We start from the raw sequence: 24,279 nt of genomic DNA, 5'->3' as shown, positions 1-24,279 counted from the left end.
GGATCTGTGGTCTCCCCATTTGCTGGCACCTGCACATACAAGCACCTGAAGCTTGCAGCCCCACTCCTGTTCCTAGTTTCAGACACCCTCACTCACTGATACATCAATTCACACACAGGCACACTATGGATCCTTTACCAACTGGCTTTAGGCATGCACCCCACCCAGTAGGTGGCCCTGGATTATTCTTCTCCTAGGTTGCTGGCACTCGGACATGACAGCCTCCAAGACTCACAGGCAGTTGCTGTAGTGCTGTCCCACTCCACAGAACCCCACTTAAACATACAAACACATGCCTAAGCACACACACTGTAGATCCTTCCAGTAACTGGTCTTGAACACTCAGCCTACCCAGGATCTGGCCCTTGGATTGTCTTTTCTCCATTTGCACAGAGACACACAGTATACAGACAAGACTCTTTGGGAACCCCAGAACTTCAGGTACCCCTGGACCTCCTGATCCCTTTAGTAGATAACTCCTCCAGCTGTCTTGCTTACAGACACACACACAAAGAGTTCTCTCTAGTCCCCGACTTCCTAACCCATTTACTCTACTGAATCGCTAGTCTGGCTTAATATTTGCTAGAGATAACAGACTCACTCATATAAGCTTGCTCACTCCAGATGCTGGCATCACAGATGCACTGATCCTATGGCCTGTGGTCCAACTTGAGTTCCTGGCACTTGATTTTCATCCATTCCAGCCTCTCTGGATGCTGTCATTTAAACACCATGTAGACATATACACACAAAATAAAGCCCTCTCACCTAGGTAACTGGTGAAATACTGAATTTAAGAAGATAGCACAGACTGGTGATCAGGCGCAGGTCAAAGCCTGGCAGGCATACTGGCCAGCAGCCTGTTTACACATGACCAGGCCCTTATTTCTCTATTTTCTCACACTCAATCCTCCCCCAAACCACTTTGATCCCTCCCTTTCACCACCTACACCTCCTTCTCTAAAGGGGAGGGAAGTTTTGCAGAAGCCCCAAATGATCTTCCCTACATCAGGTAAGTCCCATGCCCCTGTTGGCAGTAATCCCCCCCCCTCATTCTGCAAGGTGTTCCAGAGAGCACTTCCACTGACTTATCTTAATGGGTTCCATTTCCACACAATGGGCAGCTCACACTCCTGTGACAGTCCTGGAGAAGCTAGGTCAGGGTGCTTATTTCTCTACTAGGTTACTCAGGTTCCCATGTCTTTCACTGTTCCTCTGTGCTCCTTTGAATGTGGGGAGAGGAGCCTTCTATCAAACAGATGAACAAACATATTTATACACATGGGGGCTATCACTGGGAGACAGAATACAGCGAAACCTTTAGGAAGCCCTGAATACACTAGAACTGCCAAAACTAAACAGCTGTTGTGATGAAGTAAGTGGCTAGTGACATATGCAACTATAACAAGTATTTTATTTTCAAAGAATTAGTTGATGAAACAAGTAAAAAACCAACCAAAATAGATCAAAAATCCCACTTGCTCATATCTACTGAAAGATTTCTGCTCTTTTCTAAAAGTCAGCTATGACTTAACATGAAACACAAGCAATAGAGTTATAAAATAAGCCTCCTAATAGAAGAGGATATGTACAAAACCATCCTATATAAGACAAATGAGTTTGATTTTTTTTCTTGGATAAATCTAAGCTATGAAAGATATTCCTGCAATTAATGTTCCTGTATTACTTCTCATAAGCACTCATAAGCAATTAATAAAAAAAAAAGCTATTTGGGGCCACTGGGATATGTATTTCATGAGTTCCATGAAATACAGTGTTTCTTAACCACTCGCTATGTCAGATCAAAATGTTGACATTGTCAGTACATCAAAGTTGTCATCCACATGGAGGAATTCTCACACCGCAATCAGGAGTTACATGCCATCTGTGAAAGACAGAAATGACAGCCAAATGGGCTAGGATATGGAAATATGCAGCTATTTGCCAGGTGGCACAGCTTTTAAGCTTTATGAATGACTGTAGTTTTCTCTTTACCTCTTCTACTCTTTTGTTAAAGCTTTAGGGAAACTGCCAAAATTAGCTTGACGCACTAATTCCTCTGCTGATGTCAAGCCTGCCGCTTGTGAACAGCTTCAACACAGGCTTATGGTACATACCGGGGAATGGGGATGTCCTAGCACAGGGACTACAGTGTAATCTACTCTGGAAGAAAACTAATCAAGTACAGCAATTGAGACTGACCAATGAAATAACTCAGGTACTCCTCCTCTTTCAAACAATCTGCACATCTAGCCCAGTCCCATTCACCTTCTGCATGTCTACAACAGGAGATTCCTCTGTCCTGGGCTTTCCAAGCAGTGGCAAAGATTTTGGCATGCAGGGAAGTGTCAAGAACGAGCTGGGTAAAATATAACAGAAAATCTTTGCTAGGATTTTAATATTTAATATTTTAGTATTTAATGTGAATCACAAGCAACTGAAGTAAAAAGAGAATTTTACTCCCCCCCCCCCCGAAGTAAAAAAACATCCATTTAAATGTTTCTTTGCATATAACAAAACAAAAGGCAATAGTATTTCTCATGCTGAAGATTACCTTTGAGGATATGTAATGATATGGTTTTCCCCCACTTCAAAGTCAAGCCAATTTAAGCAATCAATACACTATTTTCAGGAACCCAAGACAACAACCAGTTCACAGAAAAAAATAGGGAAACCAATGAAATAAGAATGCCTGACCTCACAATGTTTTCCTTGTGTACTGCCTTTTGCCAAGGAGACCTTCTTTTAATGCAAAAATTTTCTCCCTAAGCAGAATTATCCTCTATCATAAACTTGTGGAAGACGTTTGGAAAGGCTGCCCAGCCACCCTGCAGGCTGCGGAGTTTCTTGTGGAATAAATGCAGCCTCTCACATGCAGAACACATCATTCCTCTGGAACGTAATTAATGAGTTCGGCAAAATGAACTCTGCTTGTGTTTACAGCTGTAAACATTTATAACTCAGTCAAAGCAAAACCAATATGCAGCTCTGTGCCCGAGTAAGAACTATTTCATTAGCAAGTCATCACTTGCTTTCAGCTACTTTGACTGTAGCCCATCAGGCATTCTTCAATTCTATGCATCGCTAACATTCACAATCAGGAAGGAACCTACAAAAATGATAAAACTGTACACTGTAATTACAGTACAGATATAGATACTCATAGAACTGAAATTTCTGTGTATTGATATACATATTTTTCAGAAAGAGGACAAAAAAATCTATTTTTTCACCCAGCATGTAGCTCACAAATAATGCTTCCAAAACTAAAACCTCAAAAACTCTGTTGCAGAGCCATAAACACTGGGAAATGTAATCTTAAGGAAATACTTTTGTGCAATCTCGTTTCCTTTTATTAGTTGTGAATGTTCCATCCCTGGCAGTGTTCAAGGGCAGGCTGAATGGAGTCTTGGGTGACATGGTTTAGTGGGAGGTGTCCCTGCCCATGGCAGGGGGGTTGGAACTGGATGATCTTACGGTCCTTTCCAACCCTAACTACTCTATGATTCTATGATCATAGCCAAAATAATATGTTTACAAATGCTTTCTATTTGCAAAACAGTTTTCCCTCATGCTTCCCATGATTTTTTCCCATTTTCCTAGTCTAAAAATCATCTCTGGAAAACTCTGGGCAGACATGGTCATTCCTAGTGAAATCAGTGTGTCCAAATACTAGACCTGTACCAAATTAGTTCAGCCTAATTCCTTTTAATGCATCAACAACAACAACAGCAACCAGAAAAACATTTTCAATTGCTTACAAGAGCTTTACTTTTGAGTCATGAAGGGGTTTAAAGTCCCATTAGGCCCTGTAAGGGTACTGCCTTCCTTATATCTGAAAAGCATTCTACATAAAAAGCATTTACTCTCTTCATGATGTACAGAATGATGATTTGAATATTTTCGGTATTTTTCTTCCCCTTTCTACAGCTTCTCTTCCTATTCTTAACAATTTACATTAAGTTTTTAACAACACTGTTTTTCCCATTAGAAAATTTCAAACAAAGCTTAGTTTGAGATAAAAAATGATTTACTTTCAGACTGTTTAAATCTAACTCAAATGGCTGAGAAACACTTCAAAGAAGAATTATCTTGATTGATTTTCAAGCTTCTTCAGTTAGAGGCAAGACATATTTCAGACACCACCTAAAACTTACATGAAACCTTGCAAAAACTAAAGACCAAAGTGGATATTACCTATATTTTGCAACTTATATCTGAAACATGAAGTTCAAGTTTCTACTATATATAATAATGAGTCAACAAAATGACCACAGTCATTTTTAATTCTTTATGGATAACTCTGTAGTAAAGCAAAGCCTTCTACATAGTTATCATCAGACTTTCCATCCCCAATGCATAATCCTTCTTTGTCTCTTGACCACAAAAAAATACTTACCTCTGAGATGCAAATAAGCTTTAGAGTTCAATCCTAAGATCATGTAGTACAGTCATAATGCAAGGTGCTGACTTCCCTGACTTTGAATTAAGACTCAAAATTCAGCTCACTGGGTGCCTTTACTGCTTCATCTCCATAGGCAGAATTCTACTGTCCGATTTTAATCCAAGCAATTCAACTATGTGATCTATGAAGCTGTATCACACAGTGTTTTCTAAACTCCACATACTTACAGGAGTGATCACTGAATTCCAAAAATGTCAGTTCCTATAGGCATCACTGAGTTACTTCATATAGGCAGAGAATGGACATTTTTCCTCCCTTTTCCAGCTATATTCCTCTACTAGTTACACTAAAAAACAACATAGTGCTTTATAAAATCACTCTTAAATCAGCAGTTAACAGTGTTGCAGAGATTTAAGAATTTGTATTATAATCTTACACCAATTATTTCATTTCTGAACCTCCTCTTTCATTCCCTTCCTACTAAGAGAAAGGATGCTTTAACAAGCTTTCCTCTTCATCATCATCTTCCCAGTCTCCACCTTCTTTTTCTTAGATCTCACACTATGCCCCTTTCCCTTCCTCTAGGGAAGCTCTTTCCTTCCTTGTCTTTCTTTGATTCCCTCCTCTCTTTCTTTCAGAGGCTTTCACATATGCAAGAGATGAACATTCACCACAAAACAGTGCAGTTCACTGAGCACATGTAGCTGCAAGGGTATTTCTTGGAACAAACAAGAGGATTGTTTACAGTACCTCTGCCCTTCTCTAACTCTCTCCTACAGTTCTCATTTTACATCTTGTTCTCATCACCCTCCCTCCTATAATGTCTTCTTTCCCCTCCCATTTTCTTGGCCTCTCTTTTTCCCTGTCCACCTTTTTTCTACCCTGTCTTCACTGCTCTCTCCCTCTTCTCTGCTGGTTGAACACAAACTGCCTCTTCTTGTTAATACAAAGGATTCTCTCCATATAAATATGCATATGAGGTCGGTTGTTCAGATGGTAGAGATAAAAAACCCTGATTTCAGCCCACTGGATGCTGCCTTGTAGAACAGCATAAACATCGAGAGATTGTTTCAGAGAACGAACATGGTGCAAGGACAGCAATCAAATACATGCAACGCATAAACAAGGAGCTTATTCCCAGGGCAAGAAAAAATATTCTTTGCTGCTATAATTTCTAAGATAGCTAGTAAAAATGTTCACTAATGGTTCTTCATAAGGCTGTTTGCCTGTCCCAGTAGAAACAATACTAATATCTTTTTACATCTCATGAGACAGCGATCAACCATCAAATAGGAAGTCATGTGCCCAATGCTCATCTGGAAGAGGATAAGCACATTGGCGAGCACACTTTTGTCTCTAGAGAAACTGCTGTTGAGTTGTTGCATTACACAAAATCTGTTCTTACCTTCTAGTGAGGTTACTAGATGAAAGCAGCAGACCATCCAGAGTGAACCCATTCCCGCCACTCTTCTTGAGCTGATGCCAGCATTAGAATCCATGAAGAATCAGTGTAGATACCACCATCTCCAAAAAACACACACCACTGACTTGAAGTGGCCAGAGATTTCTTGGATTGTTTTAATATCTTCCCAAATCAAAGCACAGAGTCCTTCACACAGAAATACTGGTTAACAGAAAACAGAGGGTGGAAACAGAAATCAGGTCACAATAATACAGAACTGGCAGGTTTCTTACACCCACTCCATCATTTACTACTTCCAAGATACAGGTGAAAAAGAGTAGGCCAGACTATACAACCAGTGTTTACTATACACCCACACCCTCCCACCCCTCAAGACTTCAGTCCCAGTTGTCTGGTACACTGTCAGTACACACAGATTTTGATATATTCGAGGCGTCAATGAGAGTGGAGTTCCCAGATCAGTGTTACTTTGTTCCACAGTATAGGCTGTATTCTTAATTAGGTCCTGACCCTTTGCATCTTTGGCAACGTCTCTTGGAAAGGCTCCATTCGATTTCCCCTGTATGCTTTCCAAATTCTGTCTCTTACAATTTATACTTTGCCTTTTCAGGACCTGCAGGGCAGTAGCCATGACAGGAGTTCCTGCCATTTATGACAATACAAATCTGCACTGCTAACACACTTGTAATTGCATTTCAGATGCAGGCATTTGTCCCTTTAAGTACGTGACTGTACAACACTATTGAAGCTGGACAGGTTTTTTTTCCCATTAATACATCATAGGTGACAAACTGACATACAGGCTTATCTCACAGTCAGGGAGCAGTGTGTAGCCTAATCCAGCACTGCATTAGATCAAGCGAGGTATTTCTGGCTCCATATGCCCAATTCTCAGCCCAGCAGACAAACATCATGGCAATATGTAGGTTACATGCAAAAAGCCAGTATGTATTGTTTCTTTAGGTTCCCTTAGTGCAGAGCATTGAAAACACTTCAATGTCTTCAGTGAGACAGTGAAGCATAGCTAAGGAGAAAGAAAAATATCTCGGGCAATATGGAGAAATGGCTCAATAACTGGGTTGAAATAAGGGAGAAAAGAGTTGTAATTAAAAGGGGCAGCCTCGCTGCAATTATCTGAAAACCTAGCAATGGGGAATTTAGCAAGATAGGCAGAGCAGAGATAAAAAGCAGCCTGAAGAGTATGAGAATAGGCAATGGAATGCAATTTTATTTGCTTTACTAAAGAGGGGAAGAGATCACTGGACAGGATGGAATAGTTCTCTCTTACACTGCCCCTAATGAGAAGCTATAACACCAAACACAGATGAATCAAAGGCACCCTGGGCATCACTAAAATGTAAGAAAACTAAAGGCACCTCTGAAAGAAGTGAAAGCTTTGATTCATTATTTATGAGGAAAGGGAAAAATAAAATCAATTCAGTATAACTGAGGAAAAATGAAGATTAAATGGGAGAATGGCAGAGAAGGAAACAGAACCCAATTATGCCCTGGCTGTTGGATCTTAAGCTACCATCTTGAAATTACTGGATAATAAGTAAGGTAGAAATCAGTTTGCTACCACAAAACAGAACTAAAATCCCCTACTACCAAGAAGCAGGCACAAAACCATTTCTGGCTCCAAGAAAACAAACTGTTCTCCTTCCATCCCACCTGTGCTTTTCTCTTACATCTGTTCAGCTTACCCTGGCAGACCCTGTATCCCAGTGATTTTATACCGCTCTTCAGGAGGCATCATACAGCCTTTGTCTGAACTACACTGGAAACCTGTTTTTCATTGGGAGGAACTGTGGCGAAACCAAAAAGCTGGGTTTGATTTAGCAGTTAAAAAAGGTAAATCTTTATTTTTGTCTTTTTGGTTCTGCCTCTTCCACACCTCAGTGAAAAATGCTTACTCCATCATGAAGGGTAGAGGAGAACATTATGGAAGCATTTAAGGGAGAGTAGGAGGGAAGTACCAGCCCCTCTGAATTAAAGAGTACCAAACCCTAAATTGCCCTGCCCTTCCCCCCAGCACTTGATGTATGCAGAATCTGACTACACCCAAAGACACTCATCTTTCATTCTTCAGTTCTCCTACTATTTCTTCCCTACACCCAACTACTTAAACAGAAACCTCAAACCATCCCAACTTTTAAACCACCCTCTTCTCTTGTCCACACAAGCACCTTTCCATGGCCTTCTCTGCTTGTTACTTCTTCCAAAACCGGTTTCAGACAGATTTCTCCTTGCTACAGAATACACCATCCCCCATTTTACTTCAAATCCTACTGCAAAGTAATACACCTTCCACGCACAGGATCCTTCAACAAGCTTCCTTAAATGACCTTTCTCAAGCTCCCTCTCTTCCAGCTACACAGAACTTGCTATCCAGCTGTCAATCCTTCTTATGCTAATCCTTCCATAAAGGATTCTAAACCATTTTTTGGGTATATACTTCCTTGGCTAGTAGAATGATCTCAAACTCACTGCAAGCCCTGAAAATCATACAGTATTTGAAAAGCATGACAGGTCCTGAGGATCCAAATGTCTTTTAATGATTCAACACTATAAAACAGTGAAGATCCCAAGGAGTCAGAAAAGACCATTTACATATTGCCTTTGTTTTAGTATAAAACTCCATGAAATTAGAGATGGAAGTCTCCAGGTTATCTTACATATTCACTGATGCTATCGTGGTTGTTTACTTTGGCACCATCACTGTGGTATCTGGATTACCAAAATGTCATTATGCTCAAGATCCCAATAAGAGCTATGAATACAATCATCACCAGTATTTCCCAAACCCCTGGTTTCTTAGCTGAACAACCAGAAGGGGAGAAGTATTCCTCAGGAAGATTTTCAAGGTGAGTTTGAACATCTCCAAGCATGCAGATTCCTCAGCTGCTTTGGGCATCTGTTCCAGTGCTGAACCACTACTGGGATCTGTTTTTGCTTCCCTACATGTACATATCACCTTCAGGATCTCCCTTGCTCTCCTTGTTGTTTATCTCAATAGAAGTGTCAGCTTTCACCCAGCATCTCAAGGCTTCTTGTACACAACACTGCAAACACAAACTGTGTCAGCTGGAAAGCCTTGAATGTGAAACACAGTATGCCTGGCTTAACTGGCAGTGTTTAAGCCTGTTTCTTCTCACCAGACCAAGCCAATGCTGTGATTTCTCACTTTTTCTGAAGTGGGAACACTTTAGCACAGGCTCCAGGCAAATGATGCTCAGTGCTACAAAACAGATAGTGATAATGCTCCCATGTTTACCAAGACAAAAGACACTTGTACAGGTCTGTGCTTGAGAGATTTCTGTCACAAAGGGCACTGCAATGTGCCCATCTTGCATGTAAACTGTGGCAAATATTATTTCATGCAACCAGTACCCCTGCAGTGGTTTCCATATATAAATACAGGATTCCCTCAAAATTCAAGCATCATCAATGATGACACCTTAACAGCCACAGGGCACTAATGTTGCTAAATGGGTCAAGCACTGATCTGAAATTCTCTTCCATCAGTATATTTGTTTTTATTAGAAAATAAATTCCTAGGTTTGTGTAGTCACTCATTTTAGAGTACCGCAATGGCTTACGTGTTCAGTCTTGATGGAGGTAGTAACACACATGGCAAATCTAAGAGGGATCTCCTTGGAATGGACTGAGTGGTTTTCTTCCCCAAGACTGATCAAGAACATTGACAACTACATAAACGATATTAATTCTCTGCTGGTCATAGGTTCTGCCGGACCTAAGCTTTAAAGAAAACCCCTTGCTTTCTAATCCTTTCGATATAACACTACAGAGCCTGACATCAAATAGCAGTTAAGCTTTCATCTGAACAATGCACCTGTCTGGGTTCAGAGCAGGAATTAGGCATTTAGGATTAAGAATAAAGCTAGTTTGCTCAGGGACTGCACAAGCCTCCTGGAGAAGAGATGAGGGCCTGACAGTTTCTTCTTCTCCATGAATGAAATGCAGCCGTTTATTAGAGTTCTGTGAAATCAGAGCAAAGCAGAGGGAGCAGGAGAAACTAGTGCCATAGCCCCTAACTCCTACACAAGACCTAGGGGTAGTTCCAATATTCTGTTCCCTAAAAGCTGACAGGAGCTTGATCCACTGCAGGGAGAATGCTCCATCCTGCACTACTTGGAAGAAATCCCAAACTCTAGTGCTGGTCGAAGTATTCTCAGGAGGCACAGAGGCCAATGGAAACAATGGGGCTGTCAACACAACATAAAAATTGACAATTCTCAATCAAGAGCTCCTGAGAGCCTTCCTTACTGGAAAAACACTTGCTGTGGTTTTGAATGTGCAGTCAAGAGAATAACAAGTACACATGCTTTAGTGCAAACTACTATTCAAAACACACGAAAGAGCACCGAAGCAGTTTAATGTCCATCTAACCCACATTTTCTCTGTGTCTTCAGTGCAAGAAGAGGTGCTATTTGGGGACAGCTTGCAAGCTAGGCATCTATGTGGTCCACTCCACTCCCCCACTATTCCTCCAACATCCACAAATGCAAGAGCAGGGTTGCTAGGAAATATACCCCAATCCATTCTCTTCAGCATCTCTATGAGAATTTATTTAATCCTTGTTTTGATCTTGCAACAGATTTGAAAAGATACCTATCCCTGTGCAAGAAAGTACTTCCATCTATTTAAAATTGTTCTACTAATTGAAGCTGAAATTATACAAATGCCAGATTTTTACTCTTTCTATTCCTCTTAATTGTTGCAAGAACTTTTCCAAATCACCTCGTTTTCTCCCACTGGAACAATGCTTCTTCCACCTTCACTGTTCATTAAGTCCTCTGGGCCTGTTTCACACTAGAAATCATTATGCGGGTATAGGTTCTCTCTGCAACACTCAATTCAACAGATTTCCCTAATATTTGTCATACTTGTTTCCCACACAAAGCATCTAGATGCAAAATGAATGCACCTCAACAGTTCTTCAGGGCAGAGAAGAATGCTGTACCTTTGCAGGCACAGTCTTTCCACCTCTTGCACATTTTGGACTATGACTCATAACAACTTAATATTATCTCTCAGTGAGAAGCATTAAAGAGATAAATGATTACATCTGGCATAGTCAATAACTGTAATACGTATTAATTTGTACTGCACACCAATTCATCACATTTAGGCAGAGCACAAAAAGTGGAATTAATACTTTTTTTCCCACTCATGATCAATAGGGAACCATGACAGTGTTATACATCAACCAAGAGGCCTTACCTCCTCCTTTTCTCCCAGTTCTCTCCTATAATTGCCCCTTCACCACTGAGGTGCCTTTGCAGCTATGGCCACTAGGATAAATGTCGCAATGCTGTTATGAAGAGCTATCACTCAATGCCTGTGCAACTCTTTGAACATGGCATAACACTGCCTACCCTTCCTAGACATACAATAACTGGTATTCATAGAAATCTTTCTACAAAACCAAACAGGAAGTGAATGGAAAACAGGAAGCAACACATCATTTATCGCTCAGGATTTTAATATTATGGAGTTCTGTGCTTTTTAAAAGAATTTATCACTGGGGCATATATAGCAGCACAGAGAAATATTTAATTAAATATAGAAATCATTTCAACAGTTGCTGAATACCCTTCTGTCCTCTGTTACTCTCTGAGATTATTTTGAATGACTCCAAAGTGTCTTAAAACTGTGGAATTTGTAACAAAGCCTTGAGGATCTTTTCACAGCCCTTCCAGTTTATTAAGTGAATTTGGGGATAAATGCTATAGGTGTTAACGTATAACCTTACAGGAATTATTTCTCAACAACATATGTCATAAAAGATTTCCTCTAGCCAGCTTGATCATTTGTTTCTTACAGATTATCTAAATAGGGTTGTGTCTGTGTCTTTTGGGATCCTTTAAGTTTACAATGACAATCCAAAGGCTGATTTTTGAATGCTCTCCAAAGAAAGCTATTTATTTCCTTGTTTACCATGGAAACAACAGGAGTCTTGAAGATGATCTCCCATGCTCTGATTATGCATTTCCTGGTGGGATACAACTTAAGAACTTCCACAGCCCTTGAAGGGAAGAGATGATTTTTTTTAAGCCCTTGAGGCTCAGATACAATGCCCAGATTAGAAGTGTAATCACTCTACAGTCAGTGGACTGAGCTGAATCATCTTCAGTGGGTAGCTAAGATCTGCACTGATTAAAAAAAAAGGAGTGATGGACAGCTAAGCAGCCCCCTCCGGATGACTCCTTAGGTACATCCTAAAGGCGTCTGGGGAGATTCCGAGCCTCTGTACTGTCTTTCAACCCATCCAAGTGGCCACGTTAGCATTTCCTTAGATAACCACAGTGCTTTCATTTGACTCTCTCCCATGACACATATACTCGGCCAGAGAAAGCTCACAGCTTTGCTTCCGACCCTACTTTTTCTTCCTAACCAAGATTCATTCACTGCTGCTGCTCCATGTTTCCACAGACTCCCTCAGCACCTTCCCATGATGTTTCATGGTTCATAATTAAAGATACAGATTTTCTCCCACATGCTTCTCAGGTACTTGACTTATGTGCACATCAAGAACAACAAAGCTCCTGAATAAAAACTCTTCCCACCTCACAAGATTTGACTTATCTGGCAATTTCTATAGTGATTCATGTACTTTTCAAAGCAACATTGGTAATTAGACTCAGGTTTTTAACATTAACACCTGGAAGCAAAATCCCACTCTAGAATACTAACATTATAGAATGAATGCACTGTTGTGTATGCTATCCGTCATTTGCCTGATAGAAACTCTCCTAAAAATAATACAAACTGTGGCGATACAGAAATTAATCCCACTGAATTTTCATACAGTAAATAAGGGAGTAAATAAAGAACAGAGAGAGAGAAAAGAATCAGCAGGTGCCCATCACATTTCTCATCTTTGATGGAAAGAGAAGATGGCTGTACTTACTGGTTATGGTTTCACTGTGCTCTCATAAATTTTAATGCAAGTTCTCAGGACACTTCTCTCAGTACCACTCCACACAGATCCTTGCAATGCACTTCTACCTATGTGGAAATAGACACAATGTTTTCAGCTTCAAGTATGATTTATCTTTAACCAGTATACCTTTATCTATACAAAAGGAAGATGTAAGGCTTCAGAGAGGACAAAAATAGGTCTTTTACAAGCTCTAGGGCACAGAAGCAAATCTTTCTCAAGCACTGTCTAAAAGGCTGTATTTCTAAAATGTTGAGAACAGAACTTTATGGTTAGGGAACTGGACTCAAGTACCCCTGAAGATGGACACGCTTTCCCTTCTGTGTGAAAAACGGCTGTGGTAATAAGAATTCTTTGAAAACTGACATTTCCTTCACCAGTACAATTTGCTACAGATCAGTTTCAGTAAACGCGTCAAATTTCACAGTCATTTTATGACAGAACACGTTTGAAAACAACAAGGAAAAGATCTTATTTTGGCATTTAAAAAGAAAAGGGAAATAGAACTTTTTCACAAACAGTATTCAAATGAAGGATGTGTGATGTAAAAGAGAATGTCCCTAAAATCATATTCTCATCTACTCAGCAATGCTGATCTTGCTTCTTTTTAATCTCAAGTTTTATTGTGTACCAAGTTCTGACTGCTGATGGATGGAAAATGATGAAGAGGCCAATCACAGTGCTAGCAGTGGCCACAAATCGAACAAATAACTCTTCCTCACCAGTTCTCTGAATGCATCTGCAAATCAAGGGCCCAAAGTGTTGTGTGGGTGTAAAAGCGACAGTGGCTTACAAAAGATGCAGATAAGCCTAAAAAAAGGGATGTTCCATACTACTGTTGTTTCCCATTTTAAATTAAGAATGGAGCCTTACAGGGCATGTCTAGAAATGTATGAACCAAGATCTATGCAAAACCACTCAAAACGTACATACGGAGCAAAAACCAAACTGAAAATACTTTTCTTCAACTGCTTTTTGGACCAAAGTTTGCAAAGCCTTTTAATGAGGATTAAGCTTTTCTTCAGCTGCAGTAAATAATCATTTTTTGTAAAAATAAACTTATTGCCTTCACCTCCAATTTAGCTGTTGAATTTATGAGGATTTTGCAGTAAGGCATATTTAGCATAAGCAAAAACTACATGCTATTCCTATTCACAGTATCCAAACTTATCATGGCACCACTGACAGTCAGTTAAAAGATAACATTCCTCTTCTTTGGGAATTCCCTGCATTTTGAAGTTGCCTTTCATTCCATAACAGAAATTGACATTTCAAAACAGACCACAGAAGGAACTAATAACATGAAACCACCTTCATTTCAGTGCTCCTCTTTTTATTAACCTCTTTTCTGGCTTCAAAGAGGCAACTTAGGTTTTCAGAGAATGTGCTTCATGATTTAAGGGTTAATTATAACTACTTTTTTCCCATTTTAATCGGTTTCACAGCCTCAGGCCATCATAGAACTTGGTTCTCAAATTGTCTGCTGCACGCATCTGCAGATAGAAGCTACTTTAAAACTATTTGATTATTAGCATTATTATTATTATTACTATTATTTATCATCACTGCTTTTACTCCTGTTAAGAGAAGCAACAAAATAATGCTTGGTAAAACAAGGCAGAAAAGCACTGAAGCATAATCACTTCACTGACTTGCTAATTGCCCTGATCTGCTGTCCAGACCTCCTCCCTCAGCTCTACTCCATGCAGTTGACTACCATGTTAGCTTCCACCCCACGCCTATTGCAAATACCAGTTTTCGAGTTCATAACAGAGGCCTGTAACATAAGATCTTCCCTGAATGGAAGCGGGAATAAGAAATTATCTTCAGTCAAGACAATTCCCTTAAATTTTACTGACTGCACCAACAGGCTACAAAATACACAAGCTTTAGCTCTAACATGTAAATTAGAGTGTTTGATGTGGAAATACATGCACAAAACTAGGAAGCTATGAAGAAAATGGCTCTGAGAAGACTTCTAGTACACAGTTTTTCATCCTTATGCAACCGCTGTTTGTCTATATGGGAATTCTGCCTGTTCCACCATTATTTTGAGTCTCTTGTTCATGTTAGACAATAAATTGCTACAGAATAATCCTGCACTGCACTGATCATGCTCCACAGAACTGCGCACCAACACTATACTATACTGTAGTCCTACCAATTTTGCAGGAGGTGTTACTGCACTGTGCAGTAACAAACAGCTAGGGAGCCACAATCTCCTAGCTAGCAATCTCTCAAGGCACAGTACAAATGCAGAAACAGGAACTATTAAACCTAGAATTTATTCTGGGAATACTTTAAGAAAAGGGATGGTTTCTGCAGCTTCTCTCTCTTCAGTTCTAGTTTTTAAATCCATAATCTTGCTCTCCTTCCTTCTTACCTTGGTCTCATTGCTGAAATGACTGAACTGAGCAATAGGAACAGACAATATGAGGGTCCTATTCAAACTCAGAAGCATCTGACTTGGTCCTTAAGTTTCTTTACCTCTTGTCAAGAACATATGGATAAATCATTGTAGAGGACACGTAGAGGACAACATGAACGATTCATGCTGGTTCAATGTTCAGACCAGCCTCTGGCTTTGATTTTGGGTATGAGGCTGCCCAAAATTGGTGCTCATCTAGGAGACAGTTGAGAGAACAGTGAGGCAGAAATGGCAGCTTGAAGAAAAGTGAGATCAAGGCTGCAGAGGGATAACCTGAAAGGAAATGGCTGGGTGGAACAACTAGCTGAAGCACCATAGGGAGCCCATGTGTAGTGAAAGTGGGTTTAGAGGGCCCCATTAAACATTTGAACTTGTTACTGGCAAAGCCTGCAGAGCAGCCAGTTCTATTCTCAGGTCCTTCCCTCCTCCTCCATCCTGCATTTCCAGTTTGTTGTTTCCAGCCTCAGGAAATCAGAACATTATGTGCCACTAATACTTCAGTAGAACAGAAAAAAGTCTTAACAGGAAAATGGAAGGCCAAGCAGGTTACAAGAAGGATATATAATAGAAACATATTTCAGGCTCATAGCATCTCTTTCTAATGCATGTTTGTATTATTTTTCATGCCAGAGAGGAAAATAGTAACATATAAATCTCAGAGCTCATCCTGCCTCCTCTGTGCCTCAAAGGCTTATTTATATTTCAGTGTCGATGCTGGGGCTTACTGCTCTTGTTACAGCCATGTCCAACTTCCAAAGCAAAGGATTACACTTAAAATGCAGCAAGTACAACACACCCTTTCTTTGGATACCAACTAGACATTGCTGTAACACAGCACAACCGAGATGTATTTTCTGTCAGTAAGGTAGTCCCTCTCCCAGTTGCTGCTAAGACTAACAGAAACTAAGAGGGGAATGGGCCCCTCTGTTTAGACAACACCTGGCCCACAGTCCCCAGTCAACTGAAGGAGGTTTGTCTGTTTATTCCTTTAAGTTCTTCTAGTTATGTTTTTAAATGACATAAACAATAAAGCTTGCACTACTTCCTACAATCTACCTAGACCCTTGCTGGAAGAAAATACGCCTTAATGATGAACCTGAAATCATTTATACTTTGGGCAATTTTGGCCAGCCCTTTTACTTCAGCCACTTCGCCTAGGGTACTGTCAATAGTCTCCCAGGTGGTACAGATACTCCAGAGCAACCATTCCTCAGCCATCACTAAGCTAGTTCTTTCCAGCAGCATGTCAAAAATTCCATGTAGTCACTTCTGTTGCTCTTCGTGAGCCTCCCAGTTCACCAGCGTTGCGGCAGAGAAGTTCACACAGTCAAATACAAACAGCCCATGTGCATTTGCATTAGTCAGGGATTGTCCAATTTCAACACCATGGGTTCAGAGGCATGGAAGAAAATACAGCAGAGAAAACTGAGCTGATCTCCTATGATCTGGTGAGGGGGGAAGCAATGCCCTTTTAAAAAGAATCATCTAAAACCTAATTTAAAACAACATGCTGTGGTTTCAGGGCTAGTTCCCCCCTCCCACTCTTAATTTCTATCCACGCAACTCTTCATAACCCTATTAGACACAGTGGGCTGGTACAGATTATCAGACAGGAGAAATAAGACAGGTACAACAGTTCAATGACCTATTCTGATCCTTTCAATTAAGAGCTGTCCAGTAGGTGTTGTTTTACCAAAGAGGGTAAAACTTGCTTTAGCTTAATTAAAGAAGTGAATGTTTTTATTTTTGCTTTGTTTCCACGACTGGTTTATTTGCTTTACATCCCATCACATCACGCACTCTTCTGGGGGTAATTGAGTAGACAGAATTAAGAAGAATTATTTAGGAAACAATGTTTTAAACCATCATCTTCAGGTAACAAGGATCTAGTGAGCAAGTCACTAATTTGATTTCCTCTGCTGCAGGAACCTGCAGCTCTCTTGAGACCACCCAGACCCACTTCTAATTCAAGACAGGTAAAACTAACCATGAGAAACATGCAATTATCAACACAACTCTTCCAGTCAGCATTGGGAGTACTTTTGAATGAAAGGAGGAACACAAGTCATGCATCATTCCCATTACGTTATTTCACTAAATGTCTTTTGGTGCTCAGCCTGGGGCCCTGAGGTGCTACACTAAGGCTCCAGAAGAAAATTAATTACTCTTCAGCATCTGACTCCATATACGTGCCCCAGCAGAACACAACAAGAACACACCAAGATGCATGCAAACTACAGTGAATTCCCTCTGTCTGCTAGATTTTAAGAGACTTATTTACACTCAGTTCAGCACCATTTGTGCTCAGATCAGGTTGTACTACACTTTTGCTGATTTCTAACATGCTTAGGTACTGGAGGAGAAGGCCCCTAACATCCCTGGTAATGAAAGCAGCATTCCTCAGCAGAATTGTTCCATTCCTGATAATGATGGCAGTGATAACTGCTGATGTGGTAGCCCCTTTATGAACAACACATGCCCCAAACAGGATTAGCAAACTCACTGAAAAGTGAAAATGGCAGTACATATTTGCATTCCCATTGATGCTGGCGCCAGCTCAAAGCTTACTGACATTAACAAGGGAAGGGACTATCTGGGAGACAACTGCAGGCAACCATCCCAAATCCAGCTGTGCTTCCAGCAGCTTTTTCCTGGCTCAAAACCAAGAAGGAATAATTCTAAACATCTTTCTGGTGCAGAAAGCATTTCTGATTCTGCTTACTGGAATCAAATCGATCCTAGCTGTAAGTGAAACTTAGCATTTGAAAATTCAAATGGTTTTATAAACAGACCAATTTGAATTTCCAAATGGAAACTGAAGATCTGCCCAGAAATCTCTGCAACAATATGCCTCTTGTGACATCCTACCTTCTTCTTAAAGAATAGTTAGGAAGATAAGAGAGTTCTGCCAAGGTACCCTGCTTCCATTTGTAGACATCCTCAGGATCTGAGGCAGGCTGTGGTAAGCCTGATGCTAAAGGTCTGGATCCTTCACACTGCCCCAGACGGGTCAAATAGAGACCTGTCATGTGAGTGTTTTACAGTTAAGTGGGAGAGAGATCAGATCATTCAGGGAGCTTTGAAGGTTTCACAGTAACTTGGAGGAACATGGGTATGCTAAACCTGAAACAAGTTACAGTCAGTAGTCCTCCATCCCCAGCTTCTATGGTTTAATTACCCGATTTGGACACACTGGATGTTTTCCAGAGACATGGCATAGAATGAAAAAAAAGCACTTGGAAACTGCAGAATCAGCAGAAGAATCATTTCTTTGGCAAGCCTGGGGAGGGGGAAGTCTGAAAATGAAGTCATCTATGTTTCAATATACAGGTCTGGGCTGGCAAGAATTTCCATCCTAAGGTGAACTAAGACCTTAAGCCTCCATATGTAAGGCTATAGCTTTCAGACTGGATAGGCTGTGTTCTCACAGTCTCCAGCATCTTCTGTATTCCCAGGATAGCACTTTTTTCCCCTTCTCTTTAGCTGTTGTTGTGCGCATACGTGGGCATGTGCATATACGCATGCATAGGGGATGGGGTGTGTGCACGTGAAATATGTGAACAGAACATTTCTTGACAAGCAAGCCCTGAGCAGCAGCATGAACAGGGGCCTCTGAAGGCATGGAAAACTGAAACCAGCTACAAGACCTTGACTTCCAAAGCTAGTGCTTTTCTCAGAAGTGGTCTCCAGAGCAATCTGCTAGTAGCACCTCTGCGACAGGAGCATCAGCCTACTCCCCAGTGACTTTTGAAGAGGCGAGACAGCATCTTCTGTACCAAATACTGCACCAGTACTTCCATCAAGTGTACACTTTTAGGTTTATACATCTATCAATAGCACATTTAAAATAATAGTTTCAGAAAGCATAACACGTGTTTCTGAGAAGCAACTACTCGTGTAGTTAATCTTTGTTAAGTTTTAAACTCCCTGTATAAATCAAATGCAAGAAGAGCAACAATATGAAATGGCATTTTCTTACTCGGCACATTTTCTGCTCACTTGTCAGGGTACCGTGGCTGACAGGAATAATTAAGGAGTTTTTATCCTTTTGGGGTCTGTTTCATGTTGGCACCACTAGAAACAATGACACTGCATAGTTGCCAAAGAGCAAATATGGAGAGAAGAGGGATGTCCAGTGCAAGACTCTACAGGCAGAAGATAAACAGTAAGGCTGCAAAAAGTTAGAAAACTGATGAATTTATGGAGCCAGGAGCTGGAAAAAGTATGTTAACTGCACTGTTGTAAGATGATATAAAGCTTCCTAACAGAATACAGATTTTAAAACATTAAGATATAATATATTAAAGCAGGTTTAAGTAAAAAACATTAAGAGAAGATGACAAAACTACAGGATGTTCATCAGCTCCCTCCTAAAGCTTTAATCAACTTCTCTCTTCACAGAAATAAGTCCTTTAGTCTTTTTATTCCACGCTATCTGGAATATTCTTAACAAACACCTTTTCACCATAGTGCCCTTTTTGGGTAACACTGAAATGCTTTTTGGTGATTAGACCACATTATAAAGATCTAGCTTGACCATAAATACCGGTTTCTACTTCTTCCATCTTCTATTATTTCTGTGTGCAGTAAATGTACACAATATGCCCACAGAAATGAGAAATAAACTGTGCAAGCTTAAATGTGCTCTCAAAGTACTTTACACTCATCTGTAAGGACTTCAGGAGAATCTTCCACACAGGGGCTGCTGAGCGATAATCCATGGGTAACAAGGAGAAGCAGATTTTAGAGAGAACAGAACTATAAAAGGAAGCATTCCTGAAGCCAGGGGGAAAGTATGCATAAATCTCATACCAGTGCAGGTATCCACAGAAGGAGAGTTCACCTCAAAGCAACTCTATCTTAATGGAGGCACACAAGGTAAGGGCTGAGAAACTACAGAGATTTCTTACATGACTGTATGCATGTGTCACATGAAGTATCAAAGGGGAAAACATATGCACCTGGGCAAAAACAGGTGAATTTGTATATATATATATAAATATATATAAAGACAATTCTCAATGGACTGAGGGATCAGCTTTCTTGTCAGGCATGTCTGCTGGCTGCCTATGGGAGCATGCCTGAGAATAAGCTGTCTCCATGGAGCCACCAGCTGCCTTTCCCCCAAAACCCACATTTACATTGTGACACTGGTCACCCTGCAAGTCAAATACAGAAGGCAGAGACAGCAAGACCTAAAAGCAAAAGAAAACCTCAACCCCTTCCAAAAACAGCCTCTATAACCCAAGCTGTTCTTACACAGATAGCAGCTTGGAAGAGCTGAGAACCTCAGAACAAGGCCAGAAAACTTGCCTTTCTGCAGAGTTTCAGAGATTAAATTAGAAAGGATAATCCTGCTTCATACAAGCTCCAATGCCCTTAAGTAATGGTATTTTCAAGTATCAATACACATGGCCATACAAACACTTCCGTGCAGCTCAGTGTTAAGTGCAAGAAAGTCAAATGGGAGAGAACTCAGAAGACAAGAAAAACTGTTTAGTGGATAGAGGGGCACAATACATACCAAGGAATTAAAAACTGCACATGCATAATATGGCTCAGAAGACACACACGCAAAATGCAGTAAAGGATGCAACTCTATGCAGTTATCTGAGGCTTGCCAAAACACTAGTGAAACAGACTGAGGTGGTTAAAGGTGTTGATTTTAGGGAATTAACTTCCAGATAAAGAAAACAACAAACAAACAGTATTTTGGAACCTCACCATCGGAATTCTTTCAAACTAGGTATGAAGAAAAGCCTAAAAACAGTCACTAAATATTAGTGGGTGAGGCTGGTCCACCAGATGTAACTAAACAAGAGGTGCACTCATTTCCAGCTTCCATGTTTCCAATTAGAACCTACATAGAAAGGAAGGGAGCCTTCCTTGTTCATCCCAGCTGAGGCTGCAGATTTCTCGGTAGCAGATGTGTCCGGTGGCAGCCACTCTTTCCACAGTCTTGACTTTGTTGTTTCTGTTTGCCCTCTCACTTTCCTTCCTCATCAATCTGCACGACTTGATGTCACTGCTAATGAAGGATGCCCTTGGGAGATTTGCTTCCCCACCTTTACTCACTTATTTCTACAACTTGTAGGGAAGGCAGGTGTGGTAATAGCAAGAGAGACTTCAGAGTAAGTTAAATCATTTCAGCGCATCTCTGAAAGGCAAATTTAAAATTACACATCACAGCAGCTCCTCCCACGTTCAGATTTATTTAGCCCGAGTCGTAGTAACTTGAACCAGCTCCTTGAAAAATAGGTTAATACGTCTTTTCTCTACAACAAGTACTCATACAACGATTTGTCCCTCAGAGGAGCATTAAACAACCTACAGAGCAGGCCACACAGACTTCATCGTATCATTCCACAAGGATCAGGAACCGACAGCAGCATCAATCTACCCCTGCCTTCCTGCTTCACAGACTTCAAAGGCAGAATTTAGCTAGGGCTCTTCAAGGAGCTAGAGACAGAGAGCAACATCACCCATGGGAGCAGAACAAGCACCCCATGCGTGTGCGGAAGGGCTCTGGCTTCCACAGCAATTTCCGTGAGCACGGAAACCGTGACCAATTCCATGCAGCTTTTCTCTCCCAGCCCCAACACGGCCGAAGAGAGGAGAGGTGCGCTCGGGGGCGGCCCCTGCGGGCACTCCGAGTCCCAGGAACAGCCTCTACACAGCAGCAAAGGGCAGAAACCCCACAGCCTGCGGAGTTTTAATCCCTTTCACTCCTTCGTTGGGTCTTCTCCCTTCCCCCCCTCCCTCTCTCCCGGATGGCAGAGATCCGAGGAGATCCTCGACCACGGCTCTTTCTCAGCTCTCTCCGGCCAGGCTCACAATGCCCTTCCCCTCCGGCTCGCCCGCCACAATACCTTCTGCAGGGCTCCAGCATCACCCCCTCCACTTCCCAGCATCGCTCATGTAGTTCTCGCAGGAGCCCTTCCCGCTAGAGCCATGCCGGCCGCTCTGCCGGCATCAGGAAACTTGGACAAAGACCATTTTCACGGTGCAAGTGACACCGCCTCCATGGGCCAGCGCCAGGTCCCTCTCGCTCTGCGCCCACTGCCTCTTTGTCCCCTGGCCCCCGGGCACAGCTCTTGGCCCTCGACCGATGCCTTCTGCGGGTCGGATGCCTGCGAGGGGTCCCCCTCCCCGCACTCCTCTCCAGGCCCTTCTCCGGGAGCGGCTTCTTCTTCTCCTCTTCCCTCCTCACCCCGATCCCGCTCTCCTACAAGAGTCTCCCTCTCTCCTCCTCCCTCTTCCCAGGAGCTGCCTCCCTCTTTCCTCCCCTCCCTCCCCCGGGCTCATCCCGCTGCTTTCCCCCTGCCGCCCGCCCCTCCCCGCCGTGCCCCTCCTCTTCTGCTGGCCCCCTCCCCACCGCTCTTCTGTGCCGAGGCCCGGCCCAGCGCAGCAGCGATCGGCAGCGAATGAGGCTGGGAGGGGGCTGCGCGATCCCGCACGGAGGCGGCGGCCGCCATCCCCGGTGCCGTGGCGCCGGGCACCGTCCTCTCTTCCTCCGTTGCCGGCTCACTCGGCCCCCGCCGCCTCCCTCCTGCCGACTGCCGCAGCCGGGGGCTCGCAGGGGTCGAGCGGGGCGCGGAGCCACCGTCCTGTGGCAACCGCTGCACTGGGCGGCATCGGGTTCCGTCCTGGATCCCGGCCTTTGCTGCACAGGCTCCCCCACGCTTCCTCCGCCCCGTGTCTTCCAGAGGGGAAACTTCCCCTCCCGCTTCCACGGGGAAACCCGGTGGGTCTTTCCTCGGCACAGCGCCTTGTCCACCCCCCTGTCGTGCTGCAGCCGGTCTTTGTGTGGGGATGTCCAAATGTGACTGCGGGTGTGCGAGCCCTGCTAAGTTCGTGCCAGAAGATACAGTGTGGCAGTACTGGAGTAACAGCATCAACTGCTGATGCTCGATCAGTTTCACTTCACATTGCTGAAATCCGTGGTGCTGCCGTTCTGTGGCAACCCAGCTTAAAGTTAGCACATACGTGCTTACTTGCGCTACACTTCCAAATGCTCCCGATCAAATACCGCAGAACTAGGTGCTTCCTTAATTTTAGGCACTAATAAGACTCAATCGGCAATGGTGTGAATGAATGGTTCTTCAATTATCCTAAAGGATAACCTCATCTGCCATCGTAGAAACAAAGGACTGGAAGCATCTTTTTGGCTTGCTCCTGCCTCCTGGTAGTGCAAGAGAAAGAGTCTACCTACTCAATTGTGAATGGTACTGGGCTGAGTGTAGAGAAATGCTGGAGGATGAGGCATGCTGTATAACCCTCTGATTGTATGTACCATTCTGTGAGTTACATGTACAAGTGGCAGAAAAAGAGGGTGCTGTGAGCTACAGGGCAAGCAGAGTGTGCCCATCGGGACTGAAGGGAAAATATACCAAAATTCACCAGAATTTTGGGCTTCTGCTGCCAAAGTAACTCATGTTACATACAATATAAAGGGACTGCGATTCCCTTCAGTGTAAAACACTGGTACACATACAAAAGCACAAATAAACATTAAGACACCCTGCTGCATGTTAAAATATATAAACTTGTGCTTAAAAGAAGTACTATCAGATAGCAGAATATCTCTGAATTCAGAAAGCTAGGGCTAGTTTCCACACAGCAAAGCCTTTTCTAGCAGTTCTGTATATATATACACCCTCTTCCGAGACACCATAGTTACTTTCTCAAAGCCTCTCTGTGGGGGTTTCTAGAGACAAATCAGAGCAGACCTCTTTCCTGCCCTTCCACCCCCCTTCCTACCCCCACTCGGCCATCCTCCCCCCACCACTGATGCTAAAATAAATTGCCTTCAGGAGAAACTGCAAGTACTCAGCTCCTCATGGCATCTGGACCTTACTCAGTTCCGTAGTAAATTTTGGCACATATGTTTTCCCTTCTTCTTCGTTTAAGTAGTATGAGGAGCATCTGGCTCCTAGAAAGGAGCAAGTAGGACTCTACCATTGCACCAGGGTCGTGAAAGAGGTTAACCAGCTGCTTTGTTCAATAGCTGCAGAAACACTTCCTCCCCTTTATGGTAATGGATTATTCCCCCAAAACCT

General features: G+C 42.3%; 1 protein-coding gene across 5 annotated transcripts in view; it reads right to left on the bottom strand.

Annotated features, from left to right (window-relative positions):
* The window catches only part of LOC133218723 (ephrin type-B receptor 5), a 66,813-nt gene extending 44,278 nt beyond the window's left edge, over window positions 1-22,535 (bottom strand). For 3 of the 5 annotated variants that reach the window (XM_061365438.1, XM_061365435.1, XM_061365439.1), the window contains exons 1-3: window positions 22,090-22,104; window positions 12,763-12,860; window positions 5,811-6,029 (exon numbers count right to left, since the gene is read on the bottom strand). Coding sequence is in view for 4 of the 5 variants with exons in the window: in XM_061365435.1 (XP_061221419.1) it covers window positions 5,811-5,904 (94 nt within the window). In the remaining variant the exon portion in view is untranslated. Of the gene's footprint in view, window positions 1-5,810; window positions 6,030-12,762; window positions 12,861-22,089 lie in introns of those variants that run through there. The other 2 variants (XM_061365436.1, XM_061365440.1) reach the window with 2 other exon arrangements.
* Window positions 22,536-24,279: the final 1,744 nt, after the last annotated feature.

The sequence above is a fragment of the Neopsephotus bourkii genome, unplaced genomic scaffold, assembly GCF_033783945.1.
Source record: "Neopsephotus bourkii isolate Nb327-2 ecotype Australia unplaced genomic scaffold, CSIRO-AGI_Nbou_v1 NB_1287, whole genome shotgun sequence".
Taxonomy (NCBI): domain Eukaryota; kingdom Metazoa; phylum Chordata; class Aves; order Psittaciformes; family Psittacidae; genus Neopsephotus; species Neopsephotus bourkii.
Note: the sequence above shows the minus strand (reverse complement) of the source record. Positions and strands in the feature narration are given on the sequence as shown.